This window comes from Nycticebus coucang, chromosome 10, assembly GCF_027406575.1.
Source record: "Nycticebus coucang isolate mNycCou1 chromosome 10, mNycCou1.pri, whole genome shotgun sequence".
Lineage (NCBI taxonomy): Eukaryota > Metazoa > Chordata > Mammalia > Primates > Lorisidae > Nycticebus > Nycticebus coucang.
Window position 1 is genome coordinate 129,663,654 of NC_069789.1, and position 20,085 is coordinate 129,683,738.

The 20,085-nt window shown below is 48.2% G+C and overlaps 1 protein-coding gene across 5 annotated transcripts in view; it reads left to right on the forward strand.

Moving 5' to 3' along the window:
* ANKRD27 (ankyrin repeat domain 27) overlaps window positions 1–18,414 on the forward strand; it is a 58,087-nt gene extending 39,673 nt beyond the window's left edge. For 3 of the 5 annotated variants that reach the window (XM_053605455.1, XM_053605456.1, XM_053605459.1), the window contains 9 exons: window positions 1,179–1,223; window positions 3,808–3,930; window positions 8,774–8,971; window positions 10,667–10,786; window positions 12,340–12,501; window positions 13,995–14,106; window positions 15,067–15,145; window positions 15,424–15,502; window positions 17,173–18,414. In XM_053605455.1, coding sequence (XP_053461430.1) covers window positions 1,179–1,223; window positions 3,808–3,930; window positions 8,774–8,971; window positions 10,667–10,786; window positions 12,340–12,501; window positions 13,995–14,106; window positions 15,067–15,145; window positions 15,424–15,502; window positions 17,173–17,415 — 1,161 coding nt within the window. In that variant the 3' untranslated portion in view covers window positions 17,416–18,414. The remainder of the gene's footprint in view (window positions 1–1,178; window positions 1,224–3,807; window positions 3,931–8,773; window positions 8,972–10,666; window positions 10,787–12,339; window positions 12,502–13,994; window positions 14,107–15,066; window positions 15,146–15,423; window positions 15,503–17,172) is intronic. The other 2 variants (XM_053605457.1, XM_053605458.1) reach the window with 2 other exon arrangements.
* Window positions 18,415–20,085: the final 1,671 nt, after the last annotated feature.

Consider the following 20,085-nt stretch of genomic DNA (forward strand, 5'->3'; position numbering starts at 1 on the left):
GAGGGAAGGAGAGAGAGAGTATTCTAAGAAAAGTACAGGTCGTGCGACCCACAGGGCCAGTGATTTCAGACCATCTTACAAAGTGTGTGTGTGTGTGTGTGTGTGTGTGTGTGTGTGTGTGTGTGTGTGTGAAGTGTTCTCTGCCCGGCACCGTCTGTTTCCCCACCCTATTGCACCCCTGTCGATAACCTGATGGGCATCATTCCCCACTTCTTAAAAAACCTATGTAGACGCGTGCATGCATTGTGTTTTGGAAAAGCTGGTTTGGATCTTTTGGTCACTTACCTTAGAGCTTGTTCAGTGTCAGCCAGGTAGGTCTGCCCAGTCCGACTGAAGACTGCCAGGGTCTGGAGGTCTCTCAGTCCCGTCGACAGCTCCCCGTGAGTGGGACCCCCTCACTGACTCCACGCTAGTGTCCCTCCACCCCCAGGATGTGACCTGCTCTTGGAGGGCCCTGTAAGCTCAGTGTGATGCAAAACCACAGTAGAGAATACCAAGGTCAAAGGCTAACAGAGACCAGAAATCTCTCCTGGGAGGGGTGTCTGCCCTTGTGGCACCTCAGACGGTGAGGGCCAGGTTTAGTGTATGTCGTTCCAAATCACAGGAGTGACTGTCATCTCACCTTGCCACATAAATGGCCATTACATTTTATACATCATCTTCTTTTTTTTTTTTTGATAGAGTCTCACTCTGTCGCCCTGGATAGAGTGCTTTGGTGTCATCATAGCTCACAGAAATCTCAAGCTCTTGGGCTCAAGCCATCCTCTTGCTTCAGCCTCCTGAGTAGCTAGGACTACAGGCACCTGCCACAACACTGTGCTAGTTTTTCTATTTTTAGTAGAGATGGAGTCTTGTACTTGCTTAGGCTGGTTTCAAACTGCTGAGCTCAGGCAGTCCACCTGCCTGAGCCTCCCAGAGTGCTAGGATTACAGGTGTCAGCGAATGCGCCTGTCCTGTACCTCTTCAAAGGCACAGGGTTCTGTGCACACCAGCAACTTCCTAGGATGTCCCAGCTGAGTAGTTTTAGGGATGTGTTTGAAAGATACTAAATGAGCCCTCAAAACTCCACAAAGCAGGAGGCAAGGAAAAGGTAGTAGCCTTTTGGAATGTGTACACTATTTCGATCATGATTTTATTGTTAAAGTCATTTTACTAACATTCTTCTTCCTTTTATTAAGGTAGAAAAACTTCTAAGAGCGGTTGCTGATGGAGATCTAGAAATGGTAAGTTTTTAGAGGTGCATTTTAAAAAGCCTGCCCTTGGTTTAAAACAAGGTGTTCTGACTCCAATTCATTTTCAAGCCATGTGGAATCTTTGTTCAATTTCTCATAGAAGGTGGTCTTTTTAACAAATGTTTGATAATGGATGTTTTCTCAACAAGTAAATTCGAAGCAGATTTTGCTTGTTTGTTTGAGACAGAGTCTCACTCTGTCACCCTGGGTTGAGTGCCGTGGCATCATAACTCACAGCAACCTCAAACTCCTGGGATTGAGCAGTCCTCCTGCTTCAGCCTCCCAAGTGGCTGGGACTACAGGTGCCCACCTCTATGACCGGCTAGTTTTTCTATTTTTAGTAGAGGTGGGGGTCTCGATCTTGCTCAGACTGATCTCAAACTCCTGAACTCAGGCAGTCCTCCTGCCTTGGCCAACATGCTGGGATTACAGGTGTGAACCACCTTGCCTGGCCAGAGGCAGATTGACATAAAGGCTGGTGAAGCTGGTCCCTGCCTTTTAGACATAAGAATTCCAGCAATGTGCTGAGCTGTTTGCAACAAGACCAGACCACGTCCAGAACACAGAGTGTGGACTCAGGGCAAAGTGAGGGCCTGCTTTTAAGAGAACACAGGGGCTGGGTGATGTCGCTCACACCTGTAATCCTGCCACTCTGGGAGGCCGAGGCCGTGGATCGCCTGAGCTCACAGGTTCAAGACCAGTCTGAGCCAGAGTGAGACCCCATGTCTAAAAATAGCCAGGCGTTGTGGCAGGCACCTGTAGTCCCAGCTACTCGGGAGGCTGAGACAAGAGAATTGCTTGAGCCCAAGAGTTTGAGGTTGCTGTGAGCTGTGATGCCACGGCACTCTACTGGGGTGACAAAGTGAGACTCTGTCTCAAAAAAAAACAAAAACAAAAAAAACACAGGGTTGCAGGGAGAAGAGGAGGTGGTAAAGGCCAGGGCAGAGCTCAGAGATGTTTGTGACACGTGCAGAAGCTGTGGGTGGCTGGGACTCCTGGGCCAGGAGGCTGTGGTCTGAGGCTCCAAGGAGTCGGGAAATGGCGTTGGCTGCCCTGGATTGGCAGCTGGAGAGGATACTATGGTTCAAAGGCAGGCGTGGGTCCTTACCGGCCAACAGTGAGATCAGTGGACAGCGGAGAAGCCTTGGTTAGATCCCCACGGGCAGTTTCCCTGGGCTCGTCCTCAGCTTCCTGAGAGGAACGTGACTTCCACTCTTAATGGAGTAGTGAATTAGGTACTTACCAAATTAGCAGCTCTGAATCAATCATATCACAAGAGAGCTTTTCAGGGATGTGTATGTCTAGAGCGCTGTCTGTTGGTGATTGAGGGTGAGGCCGTGTACACACATCACTGGGATCCGATTATAAAAGCAGCCTCTGGGCCATGGAGAATCCGAATGTAGTTATCAGTGTATTATTAGCCTTTGCCCAGGGCCGCCATTCATCTGGCAGGATGACAGCAGGGTTTCCAGGGATATGGGTGTCTGTGTCTGGGCAATGCTGGGGTGCTGCTTGCCCTGTCTGTGTGCTGCTGTGAAGAACCCCCGGAGAGGTGGTCGTGTGTCCGGAGGGAAGGAGGGTTATGTGGCTCACAGTTCTACAGGCTGCACAGGCACCCTGGGAGCAGCGGCAGCTTCTGGTTGGGGCCTCAGGCTGCTTCAGCTCCAGCTGGAAGGCGCAGGAGGAGGTGTAGGGGCCCCAGGGCTAGAGAGGACGGGGGCAGTGACAGGCTCTTTTCACATCCAGCTCTGCCATTCTGTCACCCTGGATAGAGTGCTGTGGTGTCGTAGCTCAATGCAACCTTAAACTCTTGGGCTCAAGTCATTCTCCTGCCTCACCTCAGAAATGTGCTTATATCGTTTTCTTCCCTCACATTTAATATACTAGAAGCTCGTTTTTGTTGGGACATGGATTTGACCTGTTTGGGGGTCTTTCGCATCCTTGCATTGGGAGGCTGGGGCCAGAGGATTGCTCGAGTCGAGGAGCTTGAGGCTGCAGAGCTCTGTGATCTGTGAAGGGTCACTGCCTCTATCCCAGGCAACATTAGGAGACCCTGTCTCTTAAAAACAAACAAAAACATTCACCTGTGGGCTGGCACTTTCTAGCTGAGAGGAGGTTGGGAGATTCAGGGAGGCTCAGGGAGGCCTTGGTTCCCTCCACAACTTCCTAGGTGTATCCGCAAAGCAGTTGTTGGCTTCCCAGAATGAGTTTTCTGTCAGGGGAGAAAGGAGGCTGGAGCCTGCTGGCAGGTTGCTGGCTGTGTGCAATTAGATAGAGGAGAGAGGAGTCGTAAGAGGAGTCTCTCCTGAGTGCCTTGCAAGCAGCTTTTAAAGCCGTTACCCTGAGGCAGCACCAGTCTGCCCTGCTCAAGATAGAAGATAGGAGTCTCCAACGGGGGGTTTGGAGAGCCTGAGCGCAGCTGGCCCTGGGGTCTTCATGAGGGCGCAGAGGGCACGGTGAGGGAGGCAGGGGTGCGACCCTGATCTGGGAGTGCCCCCTGTATGTGTTAAAGGTCCCATAGCCACTCAGAGCCAGGTTGGGTCTGCAGCCCGTTTCTCCTCCATCCCCTCGGCAGGTGCGTTACCTTCTGGAGTGGACAGAGGAGGACCTGGATGACGCCGAGGCTCCTGCCAGCGCAGCAGACCTGGAATTCTGTCACCCCTTGTGCCAGTGCCCCAAGTGCGCTCCGGCTCAAAAGGTCTGGCTCTGCTTCTGGAGGGCCGGGGGTTGGGGGCCGTTCTTTTTCCCCGTTAGGAAACTTTGGTGCTTCTCAGCCAGACAGTATCTGTGCTGAGTGGCTGTCCCTGAGCTCTACTAGGGACCTGTCAGTCAGGGGTGGAGAGAAGCTGCGACCAGAGCAGAGTCTGATGGGGGCTGCCTTGCTGGATGGGCAGGTGCGTGCGTGGGGTTAACCCCCACCCCCACCCCCATGTCCCGGGGGTCTCTGGGCCCTTGGGTCACCTGGCAGGACTTTATTTATTTATATTTTTTGTTTGCAGTTTGGCTGGGGCTGGGTTCAAACCCACCACTGTTGGTATATGGGGCCGGCACCCTACCCACTGAACCACAGGCGCCACCCAGAACTTTATTTATTTTATTTTTTATTCTTTTGAGGCAGAGTTTCACTAGGTTGCCCTCAGTAGAGTACTATGGCATCACAGCTTACAGCAACCTACAACTCTTGGGCTTAAGTGATTGTCTTGCCTCAGCCTCCCAAGTAGCTGGGACTATAGGCACCTGCCGCAACGCCTGGCTGTTTTTTGTTGCAGTTGTCATTGTTGTTTAGCTGTCCCAGGCTGGGTTTGAACCCACCAGCCTCGGTATATTCGGCTGGCACCATAACCACTGTGCTATGGGCTCTGAGCCAACAATCCATGGTCTTAATTCACTCACTTGGGTGCCCTAAGTTCTGTGCGGTTTTGACCCATGTGTGGTCTGTCTCCAATATTCACGTTCAAGATCAAAAATGGTCCCCTCAGCACAAGAAGAGCCCTCATGCTACCCTTTGATAACCCCCACCATCGCTAACCCTGGCAACTTAACAGTTCTTCATTTCTATAATTTTGTCACTTCAAAAATGTTACAGAAGCACAGTCATACAGTAGACGCAGCCTTTTGAGATTGGTTGGCTGAGCGATTCCAGGTGGTTGCGTGTAGTCAGCCGTTTACTCCTTTATTGTTGGGTAGTATTCATTCCATGGGGCTTGGCTGGGGGGATTGCCATGGCTCTGCTGCTCTGCCCTTTGTAACTAGACCACTCCCGGTACTTCCTAACCTCAGAGTTTATTACCTTTTTTTTTTTAGACAAGAGTCTGACTCTGCTACCCAGACTAGAGTACTGTGGTGTCAGCCTAGGTCAGAGCAACCTCAGACACCTGGATCCTCCTGCCTCACTGTCTCGAGTAGCTGGGACTATGGGCGCCAGCCACAATAACTGGCTAGCTTTTCTATTTTTTGTAGAGATGGGGGTCTCCCTCTTGCTCAGGATAGTCTCAAACTCCTGAGCTCAGGTGATCCACCTGCCTCAGCCTCCCAGAGTGGTGGAATTATAGGCGTGAGCCACCACACCCAACCATAGCTCACTATTTTTAACAAGACATTGAATTACACATTAAAATATCTTTTGAAGGCCAGGCATGGTGGCTTACATCTATAATCCTGGCACTCTGGAAGGCTAAGGCAGGTGGATTGCTTGAGCTCGAGAGTTTGAGACCAGCCTGAGCAGGAGCAAGACCCTGTCTCTTAAGAAAAACTAGCCGGGAGCTGTGGCAGGAGCCTGTAGTCCCAGGATTGCTTGAGCCCAGGAGTTTGAGTTTGCTGTGAACTATGACGTCACAGCACTCTACCCAGGGTGACAGAGTGAGACTGGCTCAAAGAAATAAATACATAAAATATCTTTTGAACTTGTTGGATAAAGTCTGTTCCTTTCTAACCTTTTCCTCAAAATTGCTCAAAAAGACACAGCACTCGGGTGGCGCCTGTGGCTCAGTTGGTAAGGCGTCGGCCACATATACCGAGGGTGATGGGTTCAAACCCGGCCCCGGCTGAACTGCAACCAAAAAATATCCGGGCGTTGTGGTGGGTGCCTGTAGTCCCAGCTGCTCGGGAGGCTGAGGCAAGAGAATCGCCTAAGCCCAGGAGTTGGAGGTTGCTGTGAGCTGTGTGAGGCCACAGCACTCTACCGAGGGCCATAGAGTGAGACTCTGTCTCTACAAAAAAAAAAAAAAAAAAGGGCGGTGCCTGTGGCTCAGTCGGTAGGGCGCTGGCCCCATATACCGAGGGTGGCGGGTTCAAACCCGGCCCCGGCCAAACTGCAACCAAAAAATAGCTGGGCGTTGTGGCGGGCGCCTGTAGTCCCAGCTACTCGGGAGGCTGAGGCAAGAGAATCCCTTAAGCCCAGGAGTTGGAGGTTGCTGTGAGCTGTGTGAGACCATGGCACTCTACTGAGGGCCATAAAGTGAGACTCTGTCTCTACAAAAAAAAAAAAAAAAAAGACACAGCACTCAACTGCTTCTTATCTGTGATTGAATTAGAATCCACCCCTATCCATTCTCTTCTAGCCCAGGAGTGTGTTTAAAATTTGTTTTTAAATCTTTTATTGATGTGTAATTTACAGAGAGTGAAGTGTACCACACGGTGAGTTTTACAGGTATATGGACCTGTGAAACCACCCTCAGTCAGGGTGCAGAACGCCTCCGTCATTGCCAGGTCTTCACCCCTGCCTCCCTCCCTCCGCTCTGCTGCCTGTCCCCCTCTCTTAGGCAACCACTGACCCGCGTGCCGTCATAGCGTTTTGTGCAACGTGGAATCATAAAGCACAGAGTATATTATGTCTGGCCTCTTTCTTCTCAGGATATACATTTTTTAATTTTTGAGATAGAGTCTCACTCTGTCACCCTGCGTAGAGTGTTGTGGCATCACAGCTCACAGCAACCTCCAACTCCTGGGCTCAAGCGATTCTCCTGCCTCAGCCTCCCAAGTGGCTGGGACTACCAGCACCTGCTGAAAGGCACAGCTGGTTTTTCTATTTTTAGTAGAGATAGGTCTTGCTCTTTGCTCAGGCCGTTCTCAAACTTCTGAGGTCAAGTAATCCTTCGGCCTCAGCCTCCCAGAGTGGTAGGATTACAGGCATGAGCCACCGCGCCCCACCAAGAGATAACATTTTAAATCATCAAAAAGTGAATTTGGTAACCCCTGCTTTAATCAGCAATCAGCCACATAAAACACTGATGTATCAACTCAGTGTGTAATTCACACATTCCACTATCAAAATGTGTAATTCAGGATCATAACTTAGTGTTTGTTTTTAGTTATATAGTGTCCGTATCAGTTTTGTTTGCCCTTTTGATTAATTATTCTGACTTAAAACCCACTGTGAATAATGAGGCAGTTTCATGACAAAATGCAGGTGGCGACTGGAAACGGCAGGGTTCTGTTTTGGGGGGGTGACAGCGGAGCTCACGGAAGATGCCGGAACACCCACCTGCCCCCTGTGCTCTTTCCCTGCCCTTACCTTTCTCTCTTGGACTCCCCGGATCGGCTTTCTGACTCCGGTTTATCAGTCTTGACTTTGATCTGTCTTTCCTGATCACTGACAGTGTTAGCATTTTGTTCTGAGCCCACTGACTAAATGTCGGCCTCTTTTCTTTTGTGAAAGGTCCGTTCACATTTTTCGCATTTAAAAAACATGGTGGATTTTCTTATTGAGTTCTCCTTTTCTAAATTTTAAACTTAAAATGTTTACAATTCTGGTTAGTACAAGTCCTTTGAGATACACGCATTCAAACATTTTTTTCCCATTCTGTGGCTTGCCTTTTCATTTTCTTTTTTCTTTATTTTTGAGACAGTCTCACTTTGTCGCCCCTAGTAGAGTACGGTGGCATCATAGTTCACAGCAACCTGTAACTCTTGGGCTCAAGTGATCCTCTTGCCTCAGCCTCCTGAGTAGCTGGGACTACAGGCACCCATCATAACTCCCGGCTATTTTTAGAGACAGGATCTTGCTCTGGCTCAGGCTGGTCTTGAACCGCATGTGAGCTCAGGCGATCCACCTGCCTCCGCCTTCCAAGTGCTGGGATTACGGGTGTGAGCCACCGCACCCAGCCCCTTTTCATTTTCTTACTTGTGTTTTTCAAAGAGCAAACATTTACAATTATGATTAAGTCCAGTTTATGAAACTTTTTGTTTTTTCATTTTTTGTGTCTAAGAAATCATTGTGTCTTTCAGTGTTGCAAAGATTTTCTTTCTTCCGTGTTCCCTCCTCTAGCTATAGCATTTGTGCTGAAGGCCGTGATGCCTCTCAGTCCTTGGGTCAGGTGGGAAGTGAGGGCTGATGGGCAGTGATTCCACACAGAGATGCCCACTGGAGTCAGGTGGGCAGTGAGGGCTGATGGGCAGTGATTCCACACAGAGATGCCCACTGGGGTCAGGTGGGCAGTGAGGGCTGATGGGCAGTGATTCCACACAGAGATGCCCACTGGGGTCAGGTGGGCAGTGAGGGCTGATGGGCAGTGATTCCACACAGAGATGCCCACTGGGGTCAGGTGGGCAGTGAGGGCTGATGGGCAGTGATTCCACACAGAGATGCCCACTGGGGTCAGGTGGGCAGTGAGGGCTGATGGGCAGTGATTCCACAGAGATGCCCACTGGGGTCAGGTGGGCAGTGAGGGCTGATGGGCAGTGATTCCACACAGAGATGCCCACTGGGGTCAGGTGGGCAGTGAGGGCTGATGGGCAGTGATTCCACAGAGATGCCCACGGTTCCCGCACCTTCTCCTGACAGACTTGACTTTCCCCACTGGATTGCCTGGCAAAACGGGGCATCATTTTAGGGGACTTGCTTTATTGAACATAGAAGTGAATCTTTTGGTCTGTCGTTCCTTCATAATCTCATAGGGACTCAACCTGGGGCAGTGCGGTTCTGAATCCCACCGTAATCCCCAGCTTTGCCCAGGAGCTGTGGGGGCAGATGGCTTCAGATCCTTCAGCCTGATTTCCTGACTCCTAATGACACTCGTTTCCATCTTCTGCACTCTCATTAGAAGCTGGCAAAGATTCCTGCCAACGGGCTTGGCGTGAACGTGACCAACCAGGATGGCTCCTCCCCACTACACGTGGCCGCCCTGCATGGCCGGGCAGACCTCATCCCATTGCTATTGGAGCACGGTGCTGACACAGACGCCAGGAACGCAAGCCACGCCGTCCCACTGCACCTGGCCTGCCAGCAGGGCCACTTCCAGGTATGGTGCCGTCTCTTGGGCAGTGTGGCGGGACCATTGGCTTTGGGCTGCAGGAGGTGGGAGTGTGGCAGGAGAGCTAGGCTCGGTGGCTAGCCCAAGGGACGTGGCCCTCCTGGCATCCCGGAGATTCTAGTGTACACGGCAGCCTCGGAACACAGAACTTTGGTGCTCTCTGGGGTGGAGCAGGCCACACACAGTGCCAGTTACACTGGGTGCTGCTGGGCCTGCGCTCTCATCTGACCCCGGCAGGAGCCTCTCCTGTGCTTGGCTGTCGGTCATCTTACTGCTTGTATGCTCCTGCAGTCCTGGGTCATGGCCTCAGAGAAGGGGTTCAAGAGGTAATTCTGGAATAATTAACTTTTAAAAAATCCTGTTTTGAGTTCCACTGTAAGCTTTTTTTTTTTTTTTTTGAGACAGAGTCACACTCTGTCGCCCTAGGTAAAGTGCCATGGCGTCATAGCTCACAGGAACCTCAAACTTTTATACTCAGGTGATCCTCCTGCCTCCGTTTTTCTATTTTTATTTTTTATTATTTATTTATTTGAGACAGAGTCTCACTATTTTGCTCTCAGTAAAGTGCGGTGGTGTCACAGCTCACAGCAACTTCAAACTCTTGGGCTTAAGCGATTCTCTTGCCTCAGCCTCCCAAGTAGCTGGGACTACAGGCACCTGCCACAACGCCAGCTATTTTTTTGTTGTTGCAGTTGTCATTGTTGTTTAGCTGGCCCAGGCTTGGTTCAAACCTGCCAGACTTGGTGTATGTGGCTGGTGCCCTAACCACTGTGCTATGGGTGCTGAGCCAGATTTTTTTACATACACTGTAGCTGGCGGGTTCAAACCTGGCCAGGGCCTGCTAAACAACAATGACAACTGTAAAAAATAAATAGCCAGGGGGTGGCACCTGTGGCTCAGTGGGTAGGGCACTGGCCCCATGTACCGAGGGTGGTGGGTTTGAGCTCTGCCCCAGCCAAACTGCAACAACAACAACAAAAATAGCCAGGCGTTGTGGCAGGCACCTATAGTCCCAGCTACTTGGGAGGCTGAGGCAAGAGAATCGCTTAAGCCCAAGAGTCTGAGGTTGCTGTGAGCTATGACACCACGCACTTTGCCAAGGGCAACATAGTAAGATTCTGTCTAAAAAAAAAAATTTTTTTTATAAAGATCATTAATTATTTTCAAAAGAAGTTCAAAGCACAGTAAGCATCTCCTTTTTTTTGCTGTTCTTTTTTTTTTTTATTTTGCTTTCAATTTCAGCTGGCTTTCACTCTTCTTAGTTTTTTTTTTTTTTTTTTTTAATTTTCTTTTTCTTCCTTTCTTCCTTTAGCGATTCTCTTGCCCTTTGCCTCTCAAGTAGCTGGGACTACAGTTGCCCACCACAACACCCGGCTTTTTTTGGTAGAGATGGGGTCTCACTCTGGCTCACTCCGGCTCATGCTGGTCTCTAAACTCCGAGCTCAGGAAATCCACCTGCCTCGGCCTCCCACAGCGGTGAGACTACAGGTGTGAGCCACCACGCCCGGCCTGCTCTTCTTTTTTGATCACTGTAATTTAAGTGCCCCGCAGAAGTGTAACTGTAGGATTAAGTGTTCTGTGAGATGAAAAAGGTTGAAAAACACTGGTCTAAAGAATATCAAATGGGAGGACTTTTCCTTGCAAAGTTTCATCAAGGTTGAAAATGTTTCTTCTCTGGACTAGGTGGTCAAGTATCTATTAGATTCTAACGCAAAACCCAATAAGAAGGATGTGAGTGGAAACACCCCCCTTGTTTATGCCTGTTCCGGCGGCCACCACGAAGTCGCAGCTCTGTTGCTCCAGGTGAGGGTTCTCACAGCCCACCCGGGCACACCTGCTCCCTCCTGTGTGTACGGTCCCTGCACCCAGTGAAGCCCCAGCACTGGGCACCCTGGTATCTGCTCCAGTGGGTATGGCCCCTGCACCCGGTAAAGCCCTGGCACCGGGCACCCTGGCACCTGCTCCCATGTGTACGGCCCCTGCACCTGGTGAAGCCCTGGCACTGGGCCTGGAGAAGGCCTCTCCCCCCTCTCCATCAGCTGGCCCACTGTCAGCCCCAGGCCTCTGGGGAGAGGAGCTTGGCACCTGCATTCCCACAGGGGGTGGTGCGGTATCATCCGGGCTTCAGTCAGGAAGTGGCCCTGAGGCCCAGGACACCACCCTTGCTGAGACTTGGGCCTTGCCTCATTTAGGCGGTCTGTTGAGCTCTTACCTGAGTGTGAGCTGAGCGGCCTTCTCTGTCACTGCTGCTCTTTTTCCCTCTTTTTTTTCCTTCTTTTCTTTTTTGAGACAGAGTCTCACTCTGTTGCTCTGGGTAGAGTGCCATGATGTCATAACTCACGGCAAACTCAAACTCCTGGGCTCAAGCAATCCTCCTGCCTCAGCCTCCAGAGTAGCTGGAACTACAGGCACCCATCATCACACCCAGCTAGTTTTTCTGTTTTCAGTAGAGATGGGGTCTTGCTCTTGCTCAGGCTGGTCTTGAACTCCTGGCTCAATCCACCAGCCTCAGCCTCCCGGAGTTCAGGGTTTAGAGGCGTGAGCCACTGCGCCTGGCCACTTTTTCCCACTTGTTAAGTGGTTATACAAAGTGATTGTAGAAAAGCAAATTTAAAGCAGCGGAGAAAAAAAACAAAACAACTCGTCCCTAACCCTCCTACTCAAAGGCAGCTCATTTTGGTGGACTTTAAAAACATTTATATATAGTTTTGATCAGTTTTCAGTCTTGCTGTTTTTCATATAATGTAGAACATTGCTTACTAAGACCTTAATTTTAAGTTATTGGTTGCATAAATGTGGATGTACCATACTGTTTTTTAAAAAATTGTTCCTCCTTGTTTAGGTGAGGTGGCTCACGCCTGTGATCCCAGCACTCTGGGAGGCTGAGGCAGGTGGATGGCTTGAGCTCAGGAATTCAAAACCAGCCTGAGCAAAAGTGAGACCCCGTCTCTTCTAAAAATAGAAAAATTAGCCCGGTGTTGTGGCAGGGGCCTGTAGTCCCAGCGACTTGGGAGGCTGAGGCAGGAGGATCTCTGGAGCCTAGGAGTTGGGTTTGCTGTGAGCTGTGACACCACGGCACTCTCCCCGGGGTGACAGAGTGAGACTCTGAAAGAAAAAAGAAAAATTGTTCTTGCTCTGTGCATTTAAGTGGCTTCTGTGTTTTTTTTGCCGTAATGATAAATGCCATAGTGAACATCTTTGCCCATAAATTTTTTTTCTCAGTATGCCTTGAACCCCCCAAATTTTGAGAATACTCAGACTGAGAGAAAGGCTAACCGCATTTCACAGTGAGTGCCGGGCACCCAGCGTGACCCTGCCACTGCTCCATCTGACTGGGCTGCTGGTTCTCTTCCCAGCACGGGGCCTCCATCAACGCTTTTAACAACAAGGGCAACACGGCGCTGCATGAGGCTGTGCTGGGAAGGCACGTCTTCGTGGTGGAGCTGCTTCTGCTTCACGGAGCCTCGGTTCACTTGCTGAACAAGAGGCAGCGCACAGCCATTGACTGCGCCGAGCAGGTGAGCAGAGAGCGCTCTGGGGCCCCGGGAATCCCAGGCTCCCTGGCAGCTCCCTCTGGAGTCCTTGTGTCTAATCTGGATCTGAAATAGAATAGCCAGACATTGAATCTCTGTGCTGGACTGCACTGGTGCTCTAGAAGTCTGCCAGTGCCCATAGATACCTCCCTCTGGGTCACCTAGTCAGAGGTGGCATGCTCAGCAAGCTGGAATCATCATTGCATGCTGGTTTGCAGAGGCCTCATGCAGCTGGTCCCCTAAGCCACCAGCAGACGCCTTTGTCTGGCACCCTCACATGAAGTCTGGTACTCAGGGCTAGGAGCCAGTTAAGATGTTGTTCTAGGCCTGGTGCAGTGGTGGCTCATGCCTATAATCCCAGCACTCTGGGAGGCCGAGGTGGGTGGATCCCTTGAGCTCAGGCGTTCCAGACTGGCCTGAGGAAGAATGAGACCCTTTCTCTAAAAAAATAGAAAAAACTAGCTAGGTGTCGTGGCGGGCTCCTGCAGTCCCAGCTATTCAGGAGCCTGAGGCAAGAGGACCACTTGAGCCCAGGAGTTTGAGGTTGCTGTGAGCTATGATGCCACAGCACTCTACCCAGGGGGACAGAGTGAGACTGTCAGACAAAATCAAAAAAAGGATGTTCTGGTTTCATCAGCCCTGTTGTGTGAATAGACCTGTTGCCTTAGTGGCACAAGGTAGAGTTTGTTTAGCTTGTGGCTTTAAAATCCCTTGAGTTCTGTAAGGACATTGTAACAACCAATTTACCGCCTTCTCCAGGGCTGTGGATGTTTGCTGTGGAGAACTCGGTAGGCGGGGAGTCCCTGGGGATAAAGTACCTCTTTAGTCCAAGTAGCTGGGACTATAGGCACTCGCCACAACGCCCGGCTATTTTTTGGTTGCAGTTTGGCTGGGGCCGGGTTTGAACCCGCCACCCTCGGTATATGGGGCCGGCGCCTTACCGACTGAGCCATAGGCGCCGCCCAAAGTACCTCTTTTCTGTTCCTGTTTTCAAGCTGAATGTTAGTCTCGTTTTCTATCTATCCGGGAGAGAGAGCTAGGAGGCTGTTCAGTTACACAACTGATATGTTACAGTCGCCATAAATCCTCATACTCAAAAGTTTATTAATTTTTCATTTTCAGGGACAGAAGTGAAATATTGTAAACTTTCCGTTTAGTCTTACCTGAAATGATGATGATACATGTGTTTTATTGAACTTATGTGGTGAGCCCTTGCTAACCTGGTGATGACCAGACAATAGCAGATCTTATGGTCAGCACAGTTTCCGAGAGTGGTTAAGTGCCCAGCCACAGCAACGGGCAGAGACAGGCCCCCCACGCCTCTACCACCAGGCTTTGTGGCCTCAAAGTTCCATCTGTACTTGCTTCTGAATTTTTTCTACTCAGCCACACCACTGTTGACATTTAGATTGCAAACAAGTCCTACCCTGCTAAGAGTAAAAACTATTGCTGTTAACTTTTTCCTTTTCAAATTGTAGAATTCGAAAATAATGGAATTACTTCAGGTTGTACCAAGCTGTGTTGCCACGTTAGATGATGTTGCCGAAACAGACCACAAGGATTATGTTACTGTCAAGATCAGGAAAAAATGTAAGAACTTACGTTCTACCGTTCTGAAGCTGGGTTTATGTTGAGATTCATGAGCATTTGCTAGTTTTCACTTAATTATAAATGTAAGATATAATCACGATTGGGGGGGGGGGGGAAGGGATTCAGGTGCCAAAGAGATATATGTTACATCCTAATTTAGCTGATGTGGGTAGGCTTTTTTGTTACACTTTTGTGGTTGATGGCAATGATGTCCTGGTAAGAATTAAGATAGAAACTCTCAACATGACCTCATGACCTTGAAGGGTCAGGCCTCCAGGTACAAACAAGAGAGGAGGAGCCACCTCTGCTGGTCTCCTTGATGCTTTGTGGTCCAAGGACACGTGTTCTTCTGAGCATGTCCCGGACAACGAGAGTAAAGGCTACCTTTAAGGATTTTTAATTTGCAGATGTACAGAGGCTGATGGCAATTAGAACAGCAATGAGACTTAAGTATTTTTCCTTTAATTGTGATGTGACTTTGTAATGCAATAATGTGAATAAACCCACTCACTTATTTAGATAATCCCAATAGTGTCTCACTGAGGCTGGCCGTTGAGGACTTACCTTTCTGTTTCATGGGGGTTCAGGCTGAGTATCCCTCATCTGAAACACTTGGGACTTGGGTTTGGGATTCTCTTTGGATGTGGGAGCCATTTGCATTACACTTCCTGGCTGAGCATCCCTAATCGGGAAATCAGAGATGTGCCAGGAGACTGATGCCTTTAAACTTCAAGTCAGAGATACCCAAACGGTTCAGTTTTGGAGCCTTTGGATTTCTGATGTTTGGGTTAGGGATACTCAACAGTAATAAATAGATACCTGCCGTTTCCTTAGGAATATTCAGTGCTTACTTTTCTAAACTTTATAAATAAGATAACTGGAATAATTGCACCTGTGCTACAATTTAAAGACAATCTTTAATCTGTAGTTTGTTTCAGATGTTTATCCTTTTCTCCACAGGGAACTCAAAAATATATGATCTACCAGATGAACCTTTTACAAGACAATTTTACTTTGTCAGCTCGGTTGGTCAGTTTAAGTGAGTATAAAATTCGAGTTTGTGGGGCGGCACCTCTGGCTCAAGGAGTAGGGCACCGGTCCCATATGCCGGAGGTGGCGGGTTCAAACCCAGCCCGGGCCAAAAACAAACAAAAAAAAAAAATTCGAGTTCGCTTCTGTGCTCCTGACCCTGCGGTTTACTCAGAACTGGCCCGGACAAACCTGCCCCGATGCCATCAAATGCTGCCACCTTGTGGCCAACCAGTGCGTTTCATGCCAAATTCATTTTGAGTTAATGTTTAGTTAAAATATTTTGAGTTTCAGGGGAAAGACTTCGAGGGAGATTATGGCAAGAGATAGAAGTGTCCCTAATCTTACAGAAGGTTCTCTGCATGAGGTAAGTTCTTAAACGCTGGCATAAAGTATTTTTTAAAGCCTGGCCTTTTCAAAAGTGGCATCAGTGGTGGACACAGCTCTCCCTGACAGTCTCTGCTTTTCTCTGTAAGAATTTGGAACTTCAGTCGGACAGTCAAGAATACAGACTTCATTCATTGTTATATTTAAAAACACATTTCTGAGCAGAGAAAGGAAGGAGATGGGAAAATGGAAACCAGTTGCATGGGTGGGAAGCTCTCGTTCACCGTGTGCGCAGTAGGTGAAATGCACCAAATTTTATTTTGATCACCACAGTTAAGGAAGAAAATGACAACCTGTATACAGATGGGTAAACAGTGTCTCCAAATATGGCATAAAATTGCTCACATAGACAATTCTTTATGCAGCCATCTTCCTACTGCTTTTTTTTTTTGCAATAGATTCTCACTCTGACACCCTAGGTAGAGTGCTGTGGCATCACAGCTCACAGCAACCTCAAACTCCAGGGCTCAAGGGAGTCTCCTGCCTCTGCCTCCCAAATAGTTGGGACTACAGGTGCTCACCACAACGCCTGGCTATTTTTTGTTGTTGTTGTTTTAGCTGGCCTGGGCCAGGTTTGAACCCGCCAGCCTTGATATATGTGGCCAGTGCCTACCCACTGAGCTACCCTCACTGCTTTTTTTTTTGAGACAGGGTCTCACTTTGTCCCCCGCAGTAGAGTGCTAGTGGCGTCACAGCTCACAGCAACCTTCAACTCCTGGGCTTAAGTGATTCTCTTGTCTCAGCCTCCCCAAGTAGCTGGGATACAGGCACCCGCCACAACACGCTGGCTATTTTTTGTTGCAGTCATCATTGTTGTTTGGCAGGCCCAGGCTTCATTTGAACCTGCCAGCTCCAGTGTATGTGGCTGGTGCCCTACCTCCTAAGGTGCCAAGCCACCTAATTTTTCTATTTTTAGTAGAGATGGAGTCTTGCTCTTGCTCAGGCTGGTCTCAAACTCCTGAGCTCAGGCAATCCACCTGCCTCAGCTTCCCAGAGTGCTGGAATTACAGGTGTGAGCCACTGAGCCTGGCCTTCCTACTCATTTTTAATTACTCAGTTATATGTGTGTGTGTTGTGTATGTATGCATAAGCACCTGGTTTATAGTTCGTGGTACTAGAAAGTAGAAACATGACTTTCATTGTTGGTGAGAAAGAATTTATAGTGTCCATGACATAGGTTTGTTGTAGTAAATACATAAAACTTCTAAATCATTGTTTAGGGAGTTAAATGATTTCTGTTGAGTGACTCATTGTGACTTCACGTTTAATCTTACATAGCTTTGCTAATAGACCTGCTTTTGGTGGGAGACCCCAAGCTGAAAATCTGCTTGAGTTCAGTCAAGTGCTAGCTTTCCCCTTGCTGGTTGGGAGACTTTAGGCAGCCAGCTTACCTTTGCTGATCCCATTTCTGCAGGTATAAAAAGGGGATAACGATGGGACATACTCTTTTTTGTCACAAAGATTGTATGTGTGAAGACACGTAAAGCATTTACTTTATGTCTGACACAAGTGTGCACCTGTCATCCACAAGATGTTAGATCTGAAGCTGTCAAGTGCTGAGCACGCTGGCAGACACAGTGCGGGCTCGAGGCCGCTACTGTTCTGCTGGCTATACAGATGTAAATTGTTTGATGTGTACTTTTTCTTTAGCCAGGGAGGCAGAGTGTCACCCTGGAACAGAATAACCCGGCCGACCAGAGCAGGGCTCACACTGCAGACAGAGGAAACAGAGACTGGCCCCAGAGGCCTGGCATGAAACAAACCGCTCCCGGGAATAGGCGGATGGTCCGCAGACACACGGTGGATGACGCGGTGGGACCCACGGGCCAGGAGGCTGCTGGCAACAGAACCACTCCCCAAGAGGCCAGTACTCCCCAGTCTTCACAGAAATAAGGAGTTGTGGAATTTTCTGCCAAGAAGTACGTGCAAGGAGAGTGTGCTTTCAAATACCTGGCTGGAGAAGCAGCTTCAGCAGGACGTTCTGAGAGCGTTTCTGTGGCTGAGGCAAAGAATGTGACAAAAAACTCACCATTTCTCTTCTCTTCAAAGCTAATGAACACACTTGAAAAGGAATGGCCGCAATTCCTGTAATGTCTAGATCCTGACGCCCACGGTACTGTTTCTAACAAAGTGTTAGGGTTCCCTGTTGTAGGGCGAGGTTTGACCAGCAGATCTGACCTCCTCCTACTGAAAGGTGCTGAACTCGAGTCCGGTTGTAAGTTAGGTCCCACGGTACCGTGGAGGTCAGGAGGAACTATCAGTTCTGAATGAAGAAAGCCGCCAGGCAATGCTTCTTTGCAAAGTAACACTTGAACCAAAAGTTGCCTAAATGCCATTTTGATGTTCATTTTAGTAAAAGGACATATTAGACCTGTTCTACACCACGCACGTGGGAAAAGTTATGTGATTTTCCTTCTAACAAATTGAGTCCAGATATTTGGTTACTACCTACGAACCTGTAGCAGCGTTTGTAGAAACACCCGCTCTGTTAGGAGCCTCCCTTCAACATCACACCTGACAGATGGTGACTAGACTAGCATGGACTTGGCACATCTCTTCTTAGTCTTTCGATTCAGATTCAAAACTTACAGCACAAACCAGGTCAGTTACTTTAAAGTTGGAATTTATTGCCATTTTTTCCTTTTTATAAATTTCTATAGATACTATTTTTTTTGTTACTGGTCTAGCTGCGAACATGGATTTGTCCTGTGTGTACTTTCAGATACCTTTGTGATAGGGAAATGGTTTTGTGCATGTTCTTGGGAATACTGTGTATGTATAGAAGGGAGGGAGTGATTATTTTTCTACAAAGTAATTTATGATTTCTAATGTTCTAATGTGCCTTGGATTTGTGCCAAATGATGGGAAAGAAACAGTAAACTTTGATTCCTGACCGTGTCCTGGCGTGCTTTTTTGTGGTTTTGCTATGGAGATGTTATGTTTCTCCGCCTCTCTGCTATAAACATAAGCTCTGTGTGCACGACAATGGCCCCTGCTGGATGGATATACCTTTTCTTTTCCAGTTACAGACATGTGATGGAAACACGTGGACTTGATCGTTAATCCGTCCATCTGACCAGGGCTGATCTAACCCAGTAGGCACCGTGCTCAGGCCCCACCTAGTTTAATTTCTTTTAAAATCAGAATAGATGGTTTTCTAGGCCAAACAGGAAGTCAGCAGTTGCTTTGCTAATCTCTTTGTTCTGTTTTATTTTTCCTCCTTTCCCCCACTTTTAACTAAAATAACCTTACTGAGGTAAAGTTCTAGTTCTTCACTATCCTAAGATGCTGTACAGCTTGTCAGCTAGGCATTCCCAAGATCACATTTAATACCCCCTGACTTTTTCAGTGGTGCAACATAACTTTGAAAACACTTATACACACTCCTGTTTAATTCCAGCAATTGCTGTGGATGGTAGAACCGTCAAATAAGGTAAGTTCAGAAAAATAAGGGGGCTGACTGGCTAAACATTTCAGAGCCAGGGTTAAGACCCACTGGGCAGTGGCATCTGAACTGGAGGTTTCAAGCCTAGCGTGACCTTCATCTAGAGAAACAGTGTTGGGAATGGAACTGTCAACTGAGGAAAGTTTCCTCTGGGGCTAGTCTGGTAATCAGTAGTGTCCTTTTTTTTTTTTTTTGGAGACAGTCTCTGTCACCCTGGGTAGAGTCCTGTGCTGTCATGGCTCACAGCAACCTCAAACTCCTGGGTTCAAGTGATCCTTCTGCCTCAGCCTCCTGAGTAGCTGGGACTAATGCCTGGTTAGTTCTTCTATTTTTAGTAGAGTCGGGGTCTTGCTCTTGCATAGGCTGGTCTCCAACTCCTAAGCTCAAGGGCTCCTCCTGCTTCAGGCTGCAGAGTGCTGGGGTCACAGGTGTGAGCCTCCATTCTGGGCAACAGCATCCATCTTAAATGACTGCCTCAATTATTTTTAAAAACACCCAACTTCTTGCCCTACTTAAAGAAAAACTAAATTTGATTTCACAATTTAGAAATTGTTAATGCCTGAATTCCCATTTTGTGAAGAAGTTTTTGAATCTAAGTAGTTCATTGATTTAAATTTAGGATAAAGATCTAAGTTTAGAATAACCACTCCCTGTTCTCTAAATTGTAGTATATTCCTATGTCCTTTTATACAGAACCATTTTTCGTTCTAAAGTGTCTTTGAAAGACAACAGCGTGACAATCTTTAAACACATTCACATCAGTTATTGCCAGTCGGACGGTAGTTATTCTGCAGGAGAAAGCGAGTAAGAAAATTCACTGAGAATTGTCCAATGTCCCCCCAGAATTTTTATGTGAGGCCAAAAGCAAAGTTTACCTGCAATTGGGTCCGCCCCCCCAATAAATTCCCGGTCAAATTTTATTTTGACTGTTTGTATCATTCTGTTCCTTTACAGACATTTTGATATTCTTTACGGTTCTACTCACTGGTTTACAAACTTTAGAATGTTACACACTTACTCCAACACTGACTTTTTTCACTGGCTATAGTTTAAACGTGTACTGACTGAAGCAGAGCCTGGGATCTGTAAACCACATTTCCCATCACTTTCCTGCTGCT